At 37.7% G+C, this 16,801-nt stretch overlaps 2 protein-coding genes and 1 pseudogene across 2 annotated transcripts in view; all 3 read left to right on the top strand.

Moving 5' to 3' along the window:
- The window catches only part of LOC107720298 (growth/differentiation factor 2-like), a 1,196-nt pseudogene extending 923 nt beyond the window's left edge, over positions 1 to 273 (top strand).
- A 4,400-nt stretch (positions 274 to 4,673) lies between these two features.
- LOC107720096 (retinol-binding protein 3-like) lies at positions 4,674 to 7,779 on the top strand. Its single transcript, XM_016527705.1, has 4 exons — positions 4,674 to 5,927; positions 6,014 to 6,195; positions 6,290 to 6,432; positions 6,874 to 7,779. Exons 1-4 carry the CDS (start codon positions 4,755 to 4,757, stop codon positions 7,197 to 7,199), a joined length of 1,824 nt encoding a protein of 607 aa, XP_016383191.1. The 5' UTR covers positions 4,674 to 4,754; the 3' UTR covers positions 7,200 to 7,779.
- Positions 7,780 to 8,637: 858 nt separating this feature from the next.
- The window catches only part of LOC107720085 (anthrax toxin receptor 1-like), a 29,562-nt gene continuing 21,398 nt past the window's right edge, over positions 8,638 to 16,801 (top strand). The window contains exon 1 of the mRNA XM_016527693.1: positions 8,638 to 9,211. Within this exon, the coding sequence (XP_016383179.1) occupies positions 9,066 to 9,211 (146 nt within the window). The 5' untranslated portion in view covers positions 8,638 to 9,065. The remainder of the gene's footprint in view (positions 9,212 to 16,801) is intronic.

Here is a 16,801-nt window from a genome sequence, read left to right as displayed (position 1 = left end):
TTACGTAACTCGCGTTACTTGTAATGCGTTCCCCCCAACACTGCTTATGAGTGTAAATGCGTGTGTTATTTCCCTCTCACAGATGACGTAACCCCCTCCAAACATGCAATCATCCAAACTCTGGTTAACCTTAGCAATCCCAAAAAGGCAAACATGGCATGTTGCGTCCCAACCAAGCTGGATCCAATTGCAGTTATGTATCAAGAAAAGGGTGTCATTACGGTCCGACACCTCTATGAGGAGATGAAAGTAGCAAAGTGTGGATGTAGGTAGTTTTGCCTGCTTATCCATGCATCTGTATAAAACATCTTTGCAACAGCATTTGGTCTATCATTCTGGGAATGTAATAGTTTACAGATTACAAGGTACCCTATTTAAAATGGAATAACTATTTTAGTTACTTTGATTACATTTGATGTTTGATGTTTTCAACTGTTGATTATTTTCAAACATGTAAAGCAGGCAGGGTTAACCTTACAGTAGAACTCAACACTGATTACCATCAGACTGTCAAAATCCCTCATCTCTTGAATTAAGATTATAATCATTTAATTTTAAAGCACAGCCACCACAAAAGCAGACTTTAGCACCTCTTCTTATTTTGAGATCATTCTGAGGTAAAATACAGATTTAAAATGATAAAATATAGTTTACAGGGTTTTTGTTTGTTTCAGCTGCTTACAGACACTAATACTCAGCTTTTAATTCGGTTTTCAATTTCATAAAACACTTTTTGCAAAACACTACACACAATTCTCTGTGTAACACACAAATTTAACAGGAATTAATATTATGGCAAAGGTGTTTGCAAATGTTTGCTTTTGAGACGTGTTTGTGAGATTTTGAATGCAGTGCTTCAAGAGATGTGAGGCATTTTGCATTTTGTGTGTGTGATTCTTGGATTTGTGTGCAATGTTTTAAAAAAAAAAAAGAGGCAACGTTTTGAAAATTTGTGTAAGCAGTTGAAAAAACTGTAATAGTTATGATACTGTTTTTGAATTCAAATCTTTGCATAGCTATGACAGGAAACACTGGCATCTAACAATGCTTTGGACAAAACAGTTCATCTTAAAAAATTAAGCATATACATAAACCTAAATAGGAAATAAAACAGTTATGGAATAAGCATGTGTCCTATTCTGTGTGTGCGAGTGTGAGTGAGTGAGTGTGTGTGTGTGTGAAACTATTCAGATGTAATCCCCTTTGTAATAAGTAACTGTAATTTAATTACACATTTTTCTCAGCAACTGTAACTAATTACAGTTACATTTATTTTGTAATTAAATTACGTGATTCCATTACATGTAACTAGTTACTCCCCAGCACTGCCAATTAGTGAAATACACTCTAAATAAATAATCAAAAATAGAACCTTTTAGTGAACAGTTAAAAGAACTGTTTTCTCCTTATTGTGAAGAACATTTTAATAATCAGAAGAAGCTTTTTTCGATTACATCAATGGTTCCATGAAGAACCTTTAACATCCATGGAACGCTTCCGTTGCACAAAAAGGTTTCTTCAGATTATTCAAATGTTCTTCACACTAAAAAAAAAAGGTTATTTTAAGAACTGATCACTGAAAGGTTCTTTGGGGAACCAAAAGTGGTTCTTCTATGGCATCGCTGCAAAAAAAAACCTTTTAGAACCTTAATTTTTTTTTTTACTTTTGTGGAATGGAAAAGCTCCATGGATGTTAAAGGTTCTTCATGGAACCATAAATGACTATAAACACCCTTTTTAAGAGTTAAGATTAAATTAAGAGGTTTTGGTTAAAGTCAGCTTCCCTTACGTGATTAAAATGTTTTTGTGTTTTCATTTACAGTAATTTATGTAATCTCAGTAATCAGTAATCTCCTAAGGATTTTTGTTTTACATTATAATACAGAAACATACTCTCCACAAGTATGCAGAAACAGATGTCAATGCTTGGCCAAGCGTGCGTTGTACATACTAGCAAGAAACCTCAAGAGGGCGATAGAGTAATGGCCCCAAATGCTTGTGCCATAAAACAGGAGTTGTAGGGGTATAAAATATAATTGGGATTGGGCCTAAATCTAGTTTAAATCTCACAATATGTCCCACTTGTTCCAGACCAAAACATTCAGGATTGAAAACATTGATCCTCAAACAATAAACAAAATCCACCCTCGTAATTTATGAGGGCACAAACGTCATAGCATTGGTACATTTTTGCTTTGTTCATTTTTACATCATTTGCTTTTAAAACAAAAACAGCCATTCTCTAGATCATAAACAACTCAGGGACAGATAAGTCATGCTAACTAGATAGAAACGCTATCTCTAGCTTAGAAACATTTCCTCACGTCAGATGCACTGGACAAAAAGAGATTCGCATTTGATTGGCCACGTGGAATCAGCAGATAGAATTGCATAAGACTCTGAGCATTAAAAGATAAAGCAAGATTAACAGTGCAGCACCAATTAGTGTTGAGTGAGTGTGGAGTTATATAATTTCATCCTGTAAAAGTGGCCAGGGCCTCTAAATTCACACTAATGCTCTGATATTTAGGCAAATGCTAGAAAAGAATGGAGGGAGAAAATCTCTAAGCAGATTTTTAAAAACAACAATGACTGTTCTGCCTTTGAATAACACACAGTTTTTGCCAAAGAGTGAATAAATGATCTTTTTTCAGAAACATATTATGCAATCAAATCCACATACAGTTACTGCACCAAATTGTCAAGGTAATAAATCTATGTTATGGTTTCATGTAATGAGGCCAGCCAAGTGCATCGTAAGTGTTCATTAAATGGACGACTGTTTACCTGTGTAATAATGTCATTAGCCTGACCCAGACTTTACCTTTGAAAGCTTGACCTTATTTTCCTCATGCTGTGACGACAGGGCTGCGAGGACCATAATCCAAAGAGAATATATGTCGACTGTTTCTAATGTTTTATTGCTTAAAATGTTTTCAGCAAAACTAAAGTGGTCAACAACATTGAGACTAAATAAACTAGTTAATTGTGGAACAAAGGCTAAACTTTCCAATCAATATGCAGTACTTAAGCATTTTGTCTAACGATGCACTTTCTTTACAAACGAACATCTTGTTTTTACACAAAAATTAAAATTCGGTTATCATTTGTGACACTATAATTTTGACCCATACAATGTATTGTTGGCTATTGCTACAAATATACCCCAGCAACTTAAGACTGCTTCTGTGCTCCAGGCTCACATATATCATCTGTCATCACCTTCATGTCATTACAAACCTGTATGAACACAAATTTTAAAAAATGTTTCAACTGTTCATACAATTAAAGTCAATGGGGTCCAAAACAATACTGGAACCTATTGATTCTCATTGTGTGGACACAAAGACATTTTTCAAAATATGTTCCATAGACATATGTACGTGAGATTTGGGTGTGAACCTACCCCTTAAAGTCATGATGAAGCTGTGTATTTAGAGAGATGTGATATCCCTCCGACAATTATTGATTTTTATCTGTGATTGCATTGCTGATTCACTTCAGATAATGCAATTAAAGGTTTATTCAGAGCAAAAGCCTCTTATGTGGTTGCTGTTGTCAAAAACCTAGTAGAGAAAACAGAGTCCCATTTAACAACGGACCTCTTCACCAAATGAATGGACAAAAGACGGCAGGGACTGTAAGAGTTTTTGCCCTGATCATAGTCGCTTGTCAGGTCCTGCTCATCGATGCATCATTTCAGCCTGCACTTGTCTTGGACATGGCTAAAATTCTGCTCGAAAACTACTGCTTCCCAGGGAATCTAGTTGGCATGCAGGAGGCAATCCAACAAGCCATAAGCAGCGGAGAGATCCTACACATCTCTGATCGGAAAACACTGGCAGCTGGAATCAAGGTGCACTCAATGACCCCAGACTGACCGTGTCTTACGAGCCTAATTATATTCCAATCACGCCACCTGCACTTCAGTCGCTGCCCACGGAACAGCTGATGCGGCTAATCAGGAATACTGTTAAACTGGAGCTGAAGGATAACAACGTTGGTTACCTGAGGATTGACCGTATTATAGGTCAGGAGACTGCGGCCAAATTGGGACGCCTCCTTCAAGACAACATCTGGAAGAAGGTTGCCCATACATCAAAGATGATCTTTGATTTGCGTTTTAGCACAGCAGGCGAGATCTCCGGTGTGCCATACATAGTTTCATATTTTTCTGACTCTGAACCACTTTTGCACATAGACACAATCTATGAACGACCCACCAACACTACAAAGGAGCTATGGACAATGCCGAATCTCCTTGGTGAACGATACGAGAAGAGAAAAGAGCTGATCGTTTTAATCAGCAAGCGCACCACGGGCGCAACAGAAGCTGTTGCCTACATCTTAAAGGGGTCCTATTATGTTTTTTTCACTTTTTCAACTTTAGTTAGTCTGTAATGTTGCTGTTTGAGAATAAAAAAGATCTGCAAAGTTACAAAGCTCAAAGTCCACTTCAAAAGGAGATATTTTGTATAGCAGATGCAGGCTTGGTGAGCAGAAGAGAATTCTTTAAAAAACATTAAAAATCCTACTGTTCAAAAACTTTTGACTGGTAGTGTATGCAACATACACATTTAGCTTGTTATTGTCTAACTGAAGAACTTTGGCTAATGAGATTAAGGTTTTATTGTGAGGAAAAGCTTCTTATGCGTGTGTTAACAGAAACCTGACGGTCGAAGCAGACTCAGTTGACAAACCTCCCTGCAGAAGGACAGTTCAGCTGCGCCATAATAGCAGCAAAACAGAACAAAATGGCTCAAGCTCTACTTCTACTAGCATCGCTGCTGTTCTTCAGCAATGTGGCTCACTGTGATTTCTCTCCAACACTTATTGCGGATATGGCAAAAATTCTGATGGACAACTACTGCTCACCAGAAAAGCTCGCCGGCATGGAAGAGGCAATTGACGCTGCAAGCAGTAACACGGAGATCCTCAGCATTTCAGATCCTGCCTCCCTTGCCAATGTTCTGACTGATGGGGTTAAACAAACTATTTTTGATTCCAGAGTGCAAGTCACATACGAGCCAGGTTTCGTACCTGTAAAACCCCCAGCTATGCCTGACATCCCACCAGAGCAACTGGCCGAAATGATCAAAGGCACTGTCAAAGCTGAGGTCCTGGATGGTAACATTGGCTACTTGAAGATCCAACACATCATTGGAGAGGAGATGGCTCAGAAAGTTGGGCCTGTTTTGCTGGAGTACATCTGGGACAAAATCCTCCCAACATCCGCGATGATTCTTGACTTCCGCAGTGCAGTCACTGGTGAGCTGTCTGGAATCCAATACATTTTGTCCTACTACACCGATCCTGAGCCTCTTATCCACATTGATTCTGTGTATGATCGCACCTCCGATGTCACCATAGAGCTGTGGTCCATGCCGACCCTACTGGGAAAAAGGTATGGCACCTCCAAACCCTTGATCATTCTGACAAGCAAGAATACTCTTGGGATTGCAGAAGATGTTGTGTATTGCCTTAAAAACCTTAAAAGGGCCACCATCGTTGGGGAGAACACAGCTGGGGGAAGTATAAAAATCAACAAAATCAAGGTGGGTGACACTGACTTCTATGTGACTGTGCCAGTTGCTAAGTCTATGAACCCCATCACTGGCAAGAGCTGGGAAGTCAATGGAGTGGCACCAGATGTTGAAGTTACTGCAGAAGATGCCCTTGACGCTGCAATTGCAATCATTAAACTCCGTGCTGCAGGGTTGGTTCAGGCGGCAGCCACACTGGTTGCAGACAACTATGCATTTCTGAACATCGGGGACGATGTTGCTGAGAAGCTGGGAGCTGTTGCGGCCAGTGGGGAATACAACCTGATCTCCACAAAGGAAGAACTGGAAGCAAAGCTCTCTGCTGACCTCCTAAAACTGTCAGGAGACAAGTGTCTGAAGGCCATCCCCGCACTTCCTCCAAAGGTAAGTCTTAGGCATGAAATATTAGATATAACAATACATTGGTTGTTGAGGCAAAATTATGAATGAAGCTGTCCTTTAAATTCCAGAATCCCATGCCTGAGATGTTCATTGAGCTCATCAAAGTTTCATTCCACACTGATGTATTTGAAAACAACATTGGTTACCTTCGCTTTGACATGTTTGGAGACTTTGAACATGTTGCTAAGATCATTGCGGAGCACGTCTGGAATAAAGTGGTTGACACTGACGCGCTGATCATTGATTTGAGGTGATTATTCTATTGGATATGTGTATGTCGCTCTAATATGTACAAATTCCAGAAGTTTTAGTCCATAATGTGATATGACCATCCATATTTTAAGGAACAACGTCGGTGGGTCCACCTCCTCCATTGCTGGCTTTTGCTCATACTTCTTTGACGGTGACAAGCAGATTGTGCTAGACCACGTGTACGACAGACCCTCCAATACCACAAGAGATCTTCTGACCCTTACACAACTCACAGGTACATTACTAAAATGACAAGTTTTACTATTTGTGTTTATATGTTTATCATTTTACTTTAGATTGTTTGATCTATACCCAAAAAGTGCAGTGTCCTATCCTGTATGTCATATATTTGGTGGCCAAAATTATTAGAACACTAGTATTTTCAGCAGCTAAAGAATGGTTTTAAGTCAGTTATTTCTATCTTTTGCTGTAGTGTGTCAGTAGGAAATATCAGTTTACATTTCCAAACATTCATTTTGCCATTAATTGTAATAATGCAGTGAGATGTTTGTGCTGCACACAGAGATCTGATCTGATAATTCATCAGTCTGTCTGGAGTCACATGAAATGATATTTCCTACTGACACACTACGGCAAAAGATTTGACTTACTAGTGAAAATTTCACCACCACTGCATAATACTGCAAAATTAACTGTGCATTTCTACTGTTTATAGGCAGGAGATACGGCAGCAAAAAGAGCGTGATAGTCCTCACCAGTGGTGCGACCGCTGGTGCCGCTGAGGAGTTTGTTTTTATCATGAAGAGGCTGGGACGTGCAATGATTATCGGTGAAACAACCCATGGAGGTTGTCACCCCCCAGAGACCTTCAGTGTTGGCGAAAGCGACATCTTTCTATCTATTCCAATCAGCCATTCAGACACTGCTCAGGGCCCTTCGTGGGAGGGTGCTGGCATTGCCCCTCACATTCCAGTGCCCGCTGATGCTGCCCTCGACACAGCAAAGGGCATCCTCAATAAGCATTTTTCTGGCCAACAATAAGTTGTTCTCCTAAGCCTGTTATGGAAGCCAAATGATATTGCAAATTAGTTATTTAGAAGGATGGCATGTTGTGAAGATGCTGTCATGATCTGTGTAGATCTTTAAGGTAATGTTTAGAAAGTACCTTTTTCTATTCCTTTTCTTTGTTTCTGTATTATTTCGAACCCAAAGCATGCATTCTTTCAAGCACACTTGGTGGAGGAGAATGCAGTCAATGTTCTCAAAGTAATATTCAGTTTAGGCCTGTTCTAAACTTGAAGATATGTGTTGGGTTATTTGTGAACTAGTTTCCTTCGTGCAAAATGTGTAAAATTTGTTTACGCTTGCGTTGTAAACACCTATACACATGCATATTAACAAACTGAAAAATTTTCTTGAACTTGAATCTTTTTCAGTATAACTGGGGAAAATTGCGACTTTGGAGTTATATTGAAACCAAATGTTAAAACGTAATAAAAACCACATGGAAACTGTTCTAATTGTAATGTGTTTTAAAGATTAAATCAAAAATTCCTTACAACTGAGGTAAAACGGGTTTAACAAACATAAACCAATTCCAGACATACTTATGTTTCTGAAAGCCTCTTGTGATTTTTCCAGATTATTTTGATCAGATTATTTACGTCTACTTATCCGCTTGCAATCTCAACAAAAATCACAGTTACAACATAAACACTCACCCACACAACAAAAACAATGTTCATATTTGGCAAGTCAAAAATCCACTTTTTGCTCACTTGAGGTCATTACAAAACTATTATTTTTATACACATGTTTACTACACCTTTTCTTTCAGAAATAAGCAGCAAAGAACCAGAAGATGGTAGCACATATTCTTTATCAGTTGGCCAAAGTAAGCTGTCAAGCACATCCACTGCCATACTAACATTACAATTATGCAGCACCTGTTGACAACAGATTTTACTGGATTATAAATATTATCCTCAATACACTAATGGCACGTGTCAAAGGTAGAGGTCCAACAATAAAAATGGACTGCCATATAAGCTTTGTGTTCCTTCATGATACATGACCAGTTAAGTTCCCTTTCATGGGAACTTCGAACTGCGTCCTCTAGGTGATGTCAGACTCATTTTGGATAGTAAAGTTTATTGTTAAATTGTTAAATGCCCTTACATATCTCTGTCACCATTATAAGTGTTTGATCACCACATTTGAGTGATCATTGCAAAAAATGTGTTTATGTATAAAGTATATATTCTGTTTATGTTTATACTGTATTCTATATATACAGTAGTACCAGTCAAAAGTTTGGAGACACGAATGGGAAAGTGTCCAAACTTTTGACTGGTACTGTACTGTAATATACACAAAGAATATCGGCCGATATATCGATTTCGGCTTTTTTTACTCCCTAATATCGGCATCGGTCCCCCAAAAACCCATATCGGTCGGGCTTCTTCTGCCAACTCTGAGCCTGGGCTCTTTTCTCAAACGACTCCGTCTTTGCTTTGCACATTAACATCAAATATCAAGCGCTTGAACAAAATACTTCTGGCCTTTTAACACGTGGATTTAGTGCAGCAACAGTTCTTCAAAATCCCCCAAAACAACAAACCGGCTAGTGTTTTATATAAAGAAAACTAAACAGACACTTTGAAAGTGTTTTTTTTGTGTGGTGTTTTCCTGGACGTCGACATTCTGTGCAGTACATTTTGGGAATAGTGCATTTTCATCTTATCTCAAGTTTGGAGTTACAGGTTTCAGACTGATGTGAGTAAGGACTGCGTCAACATCCGCAAAACTCCTCTTCTTTGTGTGCATCCTCAGCAAAGGCTCTTTTTAGGGGATAATGTGAATGGCCGTCGGCTTTCTTGAGGATTGATGTTTTTGCAGTAAGAAACGATGGCGAGTTCAGTAGTGAAAATGTGTCTTGGCGTACTTTTCTTGGGACTTTTGTTGCTCACGCTTCCATCTGCGAGAGCGCAAGAAGATGTGGAGGAGGAGAGATCATGTCAGGGCGCCTTTGACTTGTATTTTGTCCTTGACAAGTAAGTAACTGTTACAATTCAATCGTTTTGCGCACTGTTGTTTGAACAAAGAATCCAGTCTCTCTCTCTCTCTCTGAACGTAAAGGAAAGTCAGTCTGTAAGTTATATCTTTAATCTTATTGCTCTAACAGCTGGTAAACTTTCTGGTATGCAACATAAACCTATCAATCACATATAAAGGCAACTTGATCTGTATGAAGTGCAAATGTTAGGGATGTTAAGCTTTTGCAGTCTGTCGGCCTGATGTTTTCCACACTGAGAGATACTGCCTGGATAAAGTAGGCCAGTACATTTCCATTCACATCCTCCGTCTTTTCCCCAAATTTCTCACATTCCGCATCACCAAAATAGATATTCAACAGATGTGCATTGTTTGGTATCACTTGGCTGGGTTCAATTAGAGTTCAAGGACAATGCAGTGTATACCAGACAACACATACACAACCAATGACTGTTTAACAGAAGTCATCCAGTTTATTTTTATTGTGCCAACTTGTTGTTTTGTGCTCTGTCTGTGTGTACTGATGAGAAGAGGGGTGGTACATGTGAAGTTTGCTGAATAAGCACTTCAGACGGTCACAACTTCATTCCTCTGTGGTTCTCTTTTCCTGCTTCTTATCCTTTACCATTGTTAAACAGACCCGGAAAAGCAACATCCTTTCCCACGATTTGACTGGGAAGATTATTTACTGGGTGTTTAATCTAATTGCAAATTTATTTAAAATGATAGGGTCAGTAAGTAAAGGCAACTTATGTTTTTACATTAACTCATCTAAAAAAATGGAGGAATTACAACTTTTTTTATGAGTAATATGAACTTGATTTAAGTCAGTTTAATGTAAGCAAAAAAATCTAAATATTGAGAAAATCGCCTTTAAAGTTGTTCAAATGAAGTTCTTAGCAATGCATATTACTAATCAAAAATTAACTTTTAATATATTTACGGTAGGAAATTTACAAAATATCTTCATGGAACATGATCTTTACTTAATATCCTAATGATTTTTGGCATAAAAGATAAATGTATAATTTTGACCCATACAATGTATTGTTGGCTATTGCTACAAATATACCCCAGCGACTTAACACTGCTTTTGTGCTGCAGGGACACATATGCTGTCAGTATTATGTGGGTTGTCTGAAACGGCATTGGTCTCATGAGAAAAGGTGTCTCGTATTTATTTGTTTAGATGGGCTTATTGCTTGATCTATGAACACATAGTTCAAGGCCCTTTGATGAAAGGTGATATTGTTTGACCATGTGTCAGAAGTTCAGCGTATGCAAATGTTTTAGGCCATACTGGATAAAATTAGCAGTGAAAACATTAGAAACCATCAAATACACCATAAATCCTGTGTGCTTTGATTTTCATGTGTCATGCAACATGCTCTGGAACTGATCAGCTGAGTAAAACTATACAATTCATGCGAGGCCCTTTTCCACCCAGTTTTTCTCGTAATGTGATGGCAGAAGACATAGCCAACCCAAGCACCCCCCTTTTTCGCTTTACAGACTTTGGAAAAACTGACATTTAGTGAAACATCTGCAGCCCTTTCAGAACATTACAAGCCTTCAGCTTCAACAATTTAAGTAATTTCCTGCATGCATTATTCAGTGTTTTTAATCACCGTGCCGTTGCGTGCATAGAGGGCAGAGTGTCATTTTTTCTGAATCTGTTTTATCACCAAATAAGCTGAAGTTGAAGTATCGAAGCATCATAAACAACAGCTGTATTGCACAAGAGTGCTTGGCTTCAGGTGCACCATTATTGGACTTCTGGCTTTTCTTGGATTTGTTGACATGTTTATCTGTTCATCTCATCACAACCTCACAATGAGATTTAAAAAAAAATCAAGTCCTTGAAAGCACTAGGGAAGTAAAGTTTGAACATCTTTAACCTTTAAAAATATTGTAATCTAAAACAATTACCATTGACCAACACAAACAGACTGACCAGAAGGTTAGAATTAAATCTTTAGAATCTTTCCTAAAAGTAAATTTGCTGCATATCATTGTGGAAAGTCCCAGCATATCAGTGGAATATTGGTTATATAAAAAGAAAATGTGGGGCTAAAAAAGGGCCAGATTTATAGAAATGATTTCGTAAATTGACCTCAAGATTGTCCTTCAAGCCTGGCATCATTGCTTCCACTTCTGCTTTCATGTGTCCCAAAGGCTTTCTGGGAAGTCGCGGCCTTGGGTAGTGATTCAGAACCAGTCTACCAGTTCATGGCCTGCTGTTTAACAAGTGGAATAAAACAAAGAAACTGTCCGTGGGAATGCTTAGTGTGCTATTTGCACTGTACAACTCTGGTGATTTTTGCCGGTGCCATTTTTGAGGTTCTTTAAAAAGAGAACTTACCCAAAAATGAAAATTTGCTCACCATTTGCTCACCCTCATGTCATTCCAAACCTGACTTACTTTCTTCTGTGAAACACAAACAATGTTTTGAAAAACGTCTTATCCATATAATGCATTTCTGTAAGAGTAGAGTATTGCATTAGCAACACCAAGGTCATGGATTTGATTCCCAGTGAATGCTTGAATTAAATCAATTAATTGAATTGAATCAGATCTACACTTGAAATGCAATGCAAGTCACTTGAGATAAAAGCATCTGCCAAATGCATAAATGAAGGAAAGGCAATAAAGGGCTAAATAACATAACATTGGATCCCATTGAAGACCTTGTCAAAGACCTTGTAATTTTAGTTTTTAGCCAATGCATTTTAAGCTGTCGCTCTGCATCCCTCTGACCACCTGACTCTTGGGATTGGTCAGAAACAATGTCTGGACACATATTGCGGTCTGATTTACTTCATCTTTATGATTGTTTTGAAACATCACTGTGTTAATCATAGTTTTGGTTCCACTAACTGTTGTTTAGCTTAAGATAACCCAGGCGTTGAGTCATCTGTTTTAAAACAGCCAGAATAACAGCCGTAGTGTGCCAATGATTCATAAATGTCAAGCCCTTCTCTGAGAGCCATGTCGAGTTTCTCCCCTAATACACCCAAATTCAGCTTTACCTAACCTCCTGGAACCGTTTTAGGAGACATGCATTCCTAGTTAAATGTTATCACACACCACAAATCTCCTTTCTGGATGCAGACCAGAAACTGCTGTGAAGTTTACTCAGTGCGTAAAAAGTATTCTCAGGATATGCAGTGTTCTCAGAGCAGCACAGAAAACTGAAAGATTAAAATCGAGACATTCAGAATCGTAAGCTCAGATTCCCAGCACAGATTTTAAAAGAGGTTAGAAAGGTTAGAAACTGAAAGGTTTTTCAGTTGAATTGGAGTGCAGTCATGCATCATCATAGAACGGGATTCATTAACCAAACTGGACAATTGTAATCATTTCTATGAGTTTTTTTTTTTTCTTGACACATTACCATTTTCAGAGCTTCTGAGATTTATTGTAAAAAAAAAACGAGAAGAAGCTTTGACTTTTAAACACCACTCCAACAACCAGCCCCAGCTGTTTGCTAACTATACTTGGCCAGTGAATTAGACCCACTCCCATTCTTTCAAATACACCTCCTTTTTCCCCAATCATGTCAGCCAACCCAAAGTCTGCAAACATGTATTTGATACTAACACCCACAAAACTTTAATTTTGATTCATGGGGACTTTAAATGATTGACAGGCAGCAAGTGCTTCTGTAGTGTAATATATAGTATAGCATGTTTTAATAATTCTTCTGTATAGCCATTTTTCTGAAAACATCAACAAAATACAGTAAATGCATTTATTTTCTTTTTTTCTTTATGGTGATGCTATCTTGACTTACCCCCTGCAATGATGTTTTCTGCTTTTTAACAAATACACATACTTTACGTCTATACACACAGATGCAAAAGGTAGTATTTTGTCTTTATTTTGTCTAACAGTAAGACAAAATGATATTAAATTTCTTCTTGCAAGTTTTGTGACACTTTTAAAGTTAAATGACCAGTAAGTGATGCCAAAAGCACATTTAGTTTTATCCAAAGCAGATGAATGTGAATCTGGAAACATTTTATCACGTTGGATGTTGTACGTATCACAGAAAGTTCAGAAAATAAATATATGGTGAGTGGCGCCAATTAGGGTTAATACTCTATTGCACACTAAAATAACCGATAGTGTTAACAAAAGCAAATGTGGGATAAAAACACAAGCAACCATATCATTGTATTATGCTTCTACAAGTCTTTGAGCTCTTTTATCATGACTCGTGTTTGAAAGGACTCGTACGAGAGCGGTTCACATCACTAGTGCAGTGATGTACTGGGTGCGCTACTGAGCAAGTTTACCACATAAGAAAAGCCAGATATATGGAGCTGGTTATGTGATGCAAATGTTACAAATCATGAACTACAGTAAAAGTGATGTCTTAGCATAGTATTGTTCAAGGAACTGTGCAAAAAAAAAAAAGATAATCTGCCCCTGTAATCAGAATTTGCATGAAAAGGAACAAAAGTTGTTGGTGTTTTACTGCCACTAGTGTTCATTTCTTCCCAACGTGAGCCAATGTTGTCCAAATGTCAGCTGACCTAAAAAAGAAGCAAAATGACTCACAGGAAGCAAGTGCTAATACAATAAAAATCTAAATTGTGATTTATTTCTTGTTTACATTCTTAAAAATAAAGGTGCTTAAAAGGTTCTTCAAGCAATGCCATAGAAGAACCATTTTTGGTTCTACAAAGAAGCATTCAGTCAAAGGTTCTTTAAAGAACCATCTCTTTCTTACCTTTTTATAATCTGAAGATCTTAAAGGTTCTTTATGCAACCATTTAGACAAAAAGGTTCTTCTATGGCATCGTGAAGCACCTTTATTTTTAAGAGTGTACAGAGTCTAGGAGTGTCACAAAAACCTCACCACACCTATTTATTTGACTGCTCTAGGCCTAGAAGATGTTTGAGGACCCGGAGGAGCCATTAAAACAGCAGTGTCAGGGAAATGTCACCATAATATTCTTACCAAGTCTCAGGCATTACAAAGCAGGAAGAAGCGGAGCTAATGCTGACTTTACATAAACCTAAACCGACAGTCACGTTTGCTGGTCTCCTCTGGTCCTCTTTAAACATTAATATTACTGCTTCACAAACCTCTTTAATCTGAAACGCCGACAGGTAACTGCACTCGACAGCAAAGAGAAGCTTTTTATGAGCTGTGTTTTGGTTTCTGGTTCTGGCAGAAACGCAGATATGAAAAGTCAGTTCAGGATTCGATCTCGAGGGAAGGCTGATCTCAGAGCAGATGTAAGAGCAACACACTCTTCTAATTATCCCTCTTCCAAATATTACTCCAGTGAGTCTTCCCGTCTTGGCTGTTGTTGCATCAAACCGCAATGACTTTCACGTGTCTTAACATATGTGCAATTATATACGAAGAGTTGTGTAACTGTAGAAAACACGAGTTTTGGGGGTCATTTAAAAGATGACGTCGCTGTTTGCGGATTGCCCGTAATTCATTTCTCTGTGAATTAGGATCATCTTCAGAGTTGAAATCTCGCTGGCTCTATATGGTTTAGCATAACCCATTAAAATTAGATCAAAGGAGGGCACCGCAACATATTTCATCAAGGATCTCACTTGAGAATAGACCACTTCCTTTCCTAACGCTGTTTGCACAGGTGAGAAATCTGCAAGCTAGGCACCAATCCCATGATTGCTGTTACCTCAAGAAAGTCCTGCTTCCAACACAAACAGCGTCCATTGTGATGTTCAGAAATCTGAAGTTGAAAACTGCGGCAAGCCCTTAGCATGACCTGCATATTCTCGCCAGCGTTCACCTCTGTGTTATATGGTCTGTTTTTTGCAGTTTCAGAGCGTGCTGGCTGTCTTTTGTTGGCTGTGTTATAAAAACATCTTCCTCCCACGCCGTTCCAGAAAGAGCTTTTCAAGAGCATTCATCAAACAAAGTCATTAGCTTACCATTTCTCTGAAGGAACACAAACAGCTTTTTTAAGATTTGTCATTTTAGTAAAAACAATAAAAATCGGTCCATTTGAGTTGTTTTTTTCTTGTCTAACAAGGAGAGGTGGGTCAAATAGGTCATAATATGTGCAAAAATTGTCAACTTTTACTATGTTTTAATATACACTACCATTCGAAAGATTGGAATAATTCAATTTTTTAATGTTTTTGAAGGGTAAAAGTTGCATTGAAAGATACAAGACTGCATTTATTTGATAAAAAATACAGTATAAACAGTAATAATGTGAAACTGTTTTCTATTTGAATGTTTTACATTTAATTTATTTTGATTTCTGTAAAAAAAATAAAGAAATTTTGATTTCTGAAAGATCATGTGACACTAAAAACTGGAGTAATATGCCGAAAATGCAGCTTTGCCAATACAGATATAAATGACATTTTAAAATATATTAAATTAGTAAACATTTATTTTAAATAGTCACAATGTTACAGTTTTTACTGTGTTTTTAATCAAATAAATTCAGCCTTGGTGCACGATAGAGAGGTCTTTCAAAAACATTTAGAAATCGCAATTATTCCAAACTTCTGACCGGCTGTTTTTTTTTTTTTAACTAGTAACTAATTTTATTTGTAATTTTATGTTTTCTCCCCTTTGTCTTCATGAAAATGTCCTTTTGGTCTGTCCCCATCGCTAGCACTTATTTCTGTATAAGAGCAAATATGCACATTTGATCCACAAATTCAATGCAAATAAAAACTTTTTTCTTTTCATTTATTTTCTTTCTATGTATTTTTAGATTTTAACTACTCATATAATGTATTGTCGAAACACTCTTTACATTGTGTTTCAACTCTATTACCTTCCCTTTTTTTAATAGAAATCATTATTTGTTATAGTTTCAGGAGTTAAACTCTCCAAGGAAAAGTTAAAATGCACCCATTTTACAATTTTATCTTATGTTTTGTTATGTTTTTCAGTAGAGGATGATTGTAGCATCAACCCTATTACCATGACTTTGTATAGTGAACATTACATTTCACAATCTTGAGCACAAGGCTGGTAAATACAATTTTACCATTTGAAAAAACGTTCAACCTTGTTACCATCAACTGTATGACACAATGCATAATCACTTCATCTGAAATCTTACAGAAATGTACTTTAAAATCACCTTGTCAGACTGCCAATGGCACCGGTTTCATAGAACGAGCCAGTTACTGTTATGTCTGGCTTTCAGACCAAACGTCTTACATCAGCCGGGGAATGCGATTTACACAACGCAGAGCCTATTTCTGCGGCATGTTTCATCAATTAGTCAAACTGACTCAATCACAGATCAGTAGACTCAATTAGCTCATTTCCCATTTGTCATCCAGAACTAATGAATTAGCACAGGTTGCCTCTCCGGGGCTGAGATGGGAAATGGCCGGCTGTCTTAAAGCGTTAGTTCACCCAAAAATGAAAATTAGCCCATAAATTACTCACCCTCAAGTCATCCTAGGTGTATATGACTTTCTTCTTTCAGACGAATCCAGTTGGAGTTATATTAAAAATAGTCTTTGATCTTTCAAGCTCTATCATTGCACTCAGCGGGTGTTGCATGCATCAGTCCAAAAGAAGTTAAATAAAAAGCGCCCATCCATAAAAAAAAAGTGTCTCACA

Source organism: Sinocyclocheilus rhinocerous, unplaced genomic scaffold, assembly GCF_001515625.1.
Source record: "Sinocyclocheilus rhinocerous isolate Xijiao unplaced genomic scaffold, SAMN03320098_v1.1 scaffold792, whole genome shotgun sequence".
Taxonomy (NCBI): domain Eukaryota; kingdom Metazoa; phylum Chordata; class Actinopteri; order Cypriniformes; family Cyprinidae; genus Sinocyclocheilus; species Sinocyclocheilus rhinocerous.
This window is presented reverse-complemented; position numbering and strand designations above follow the sequence as displayed.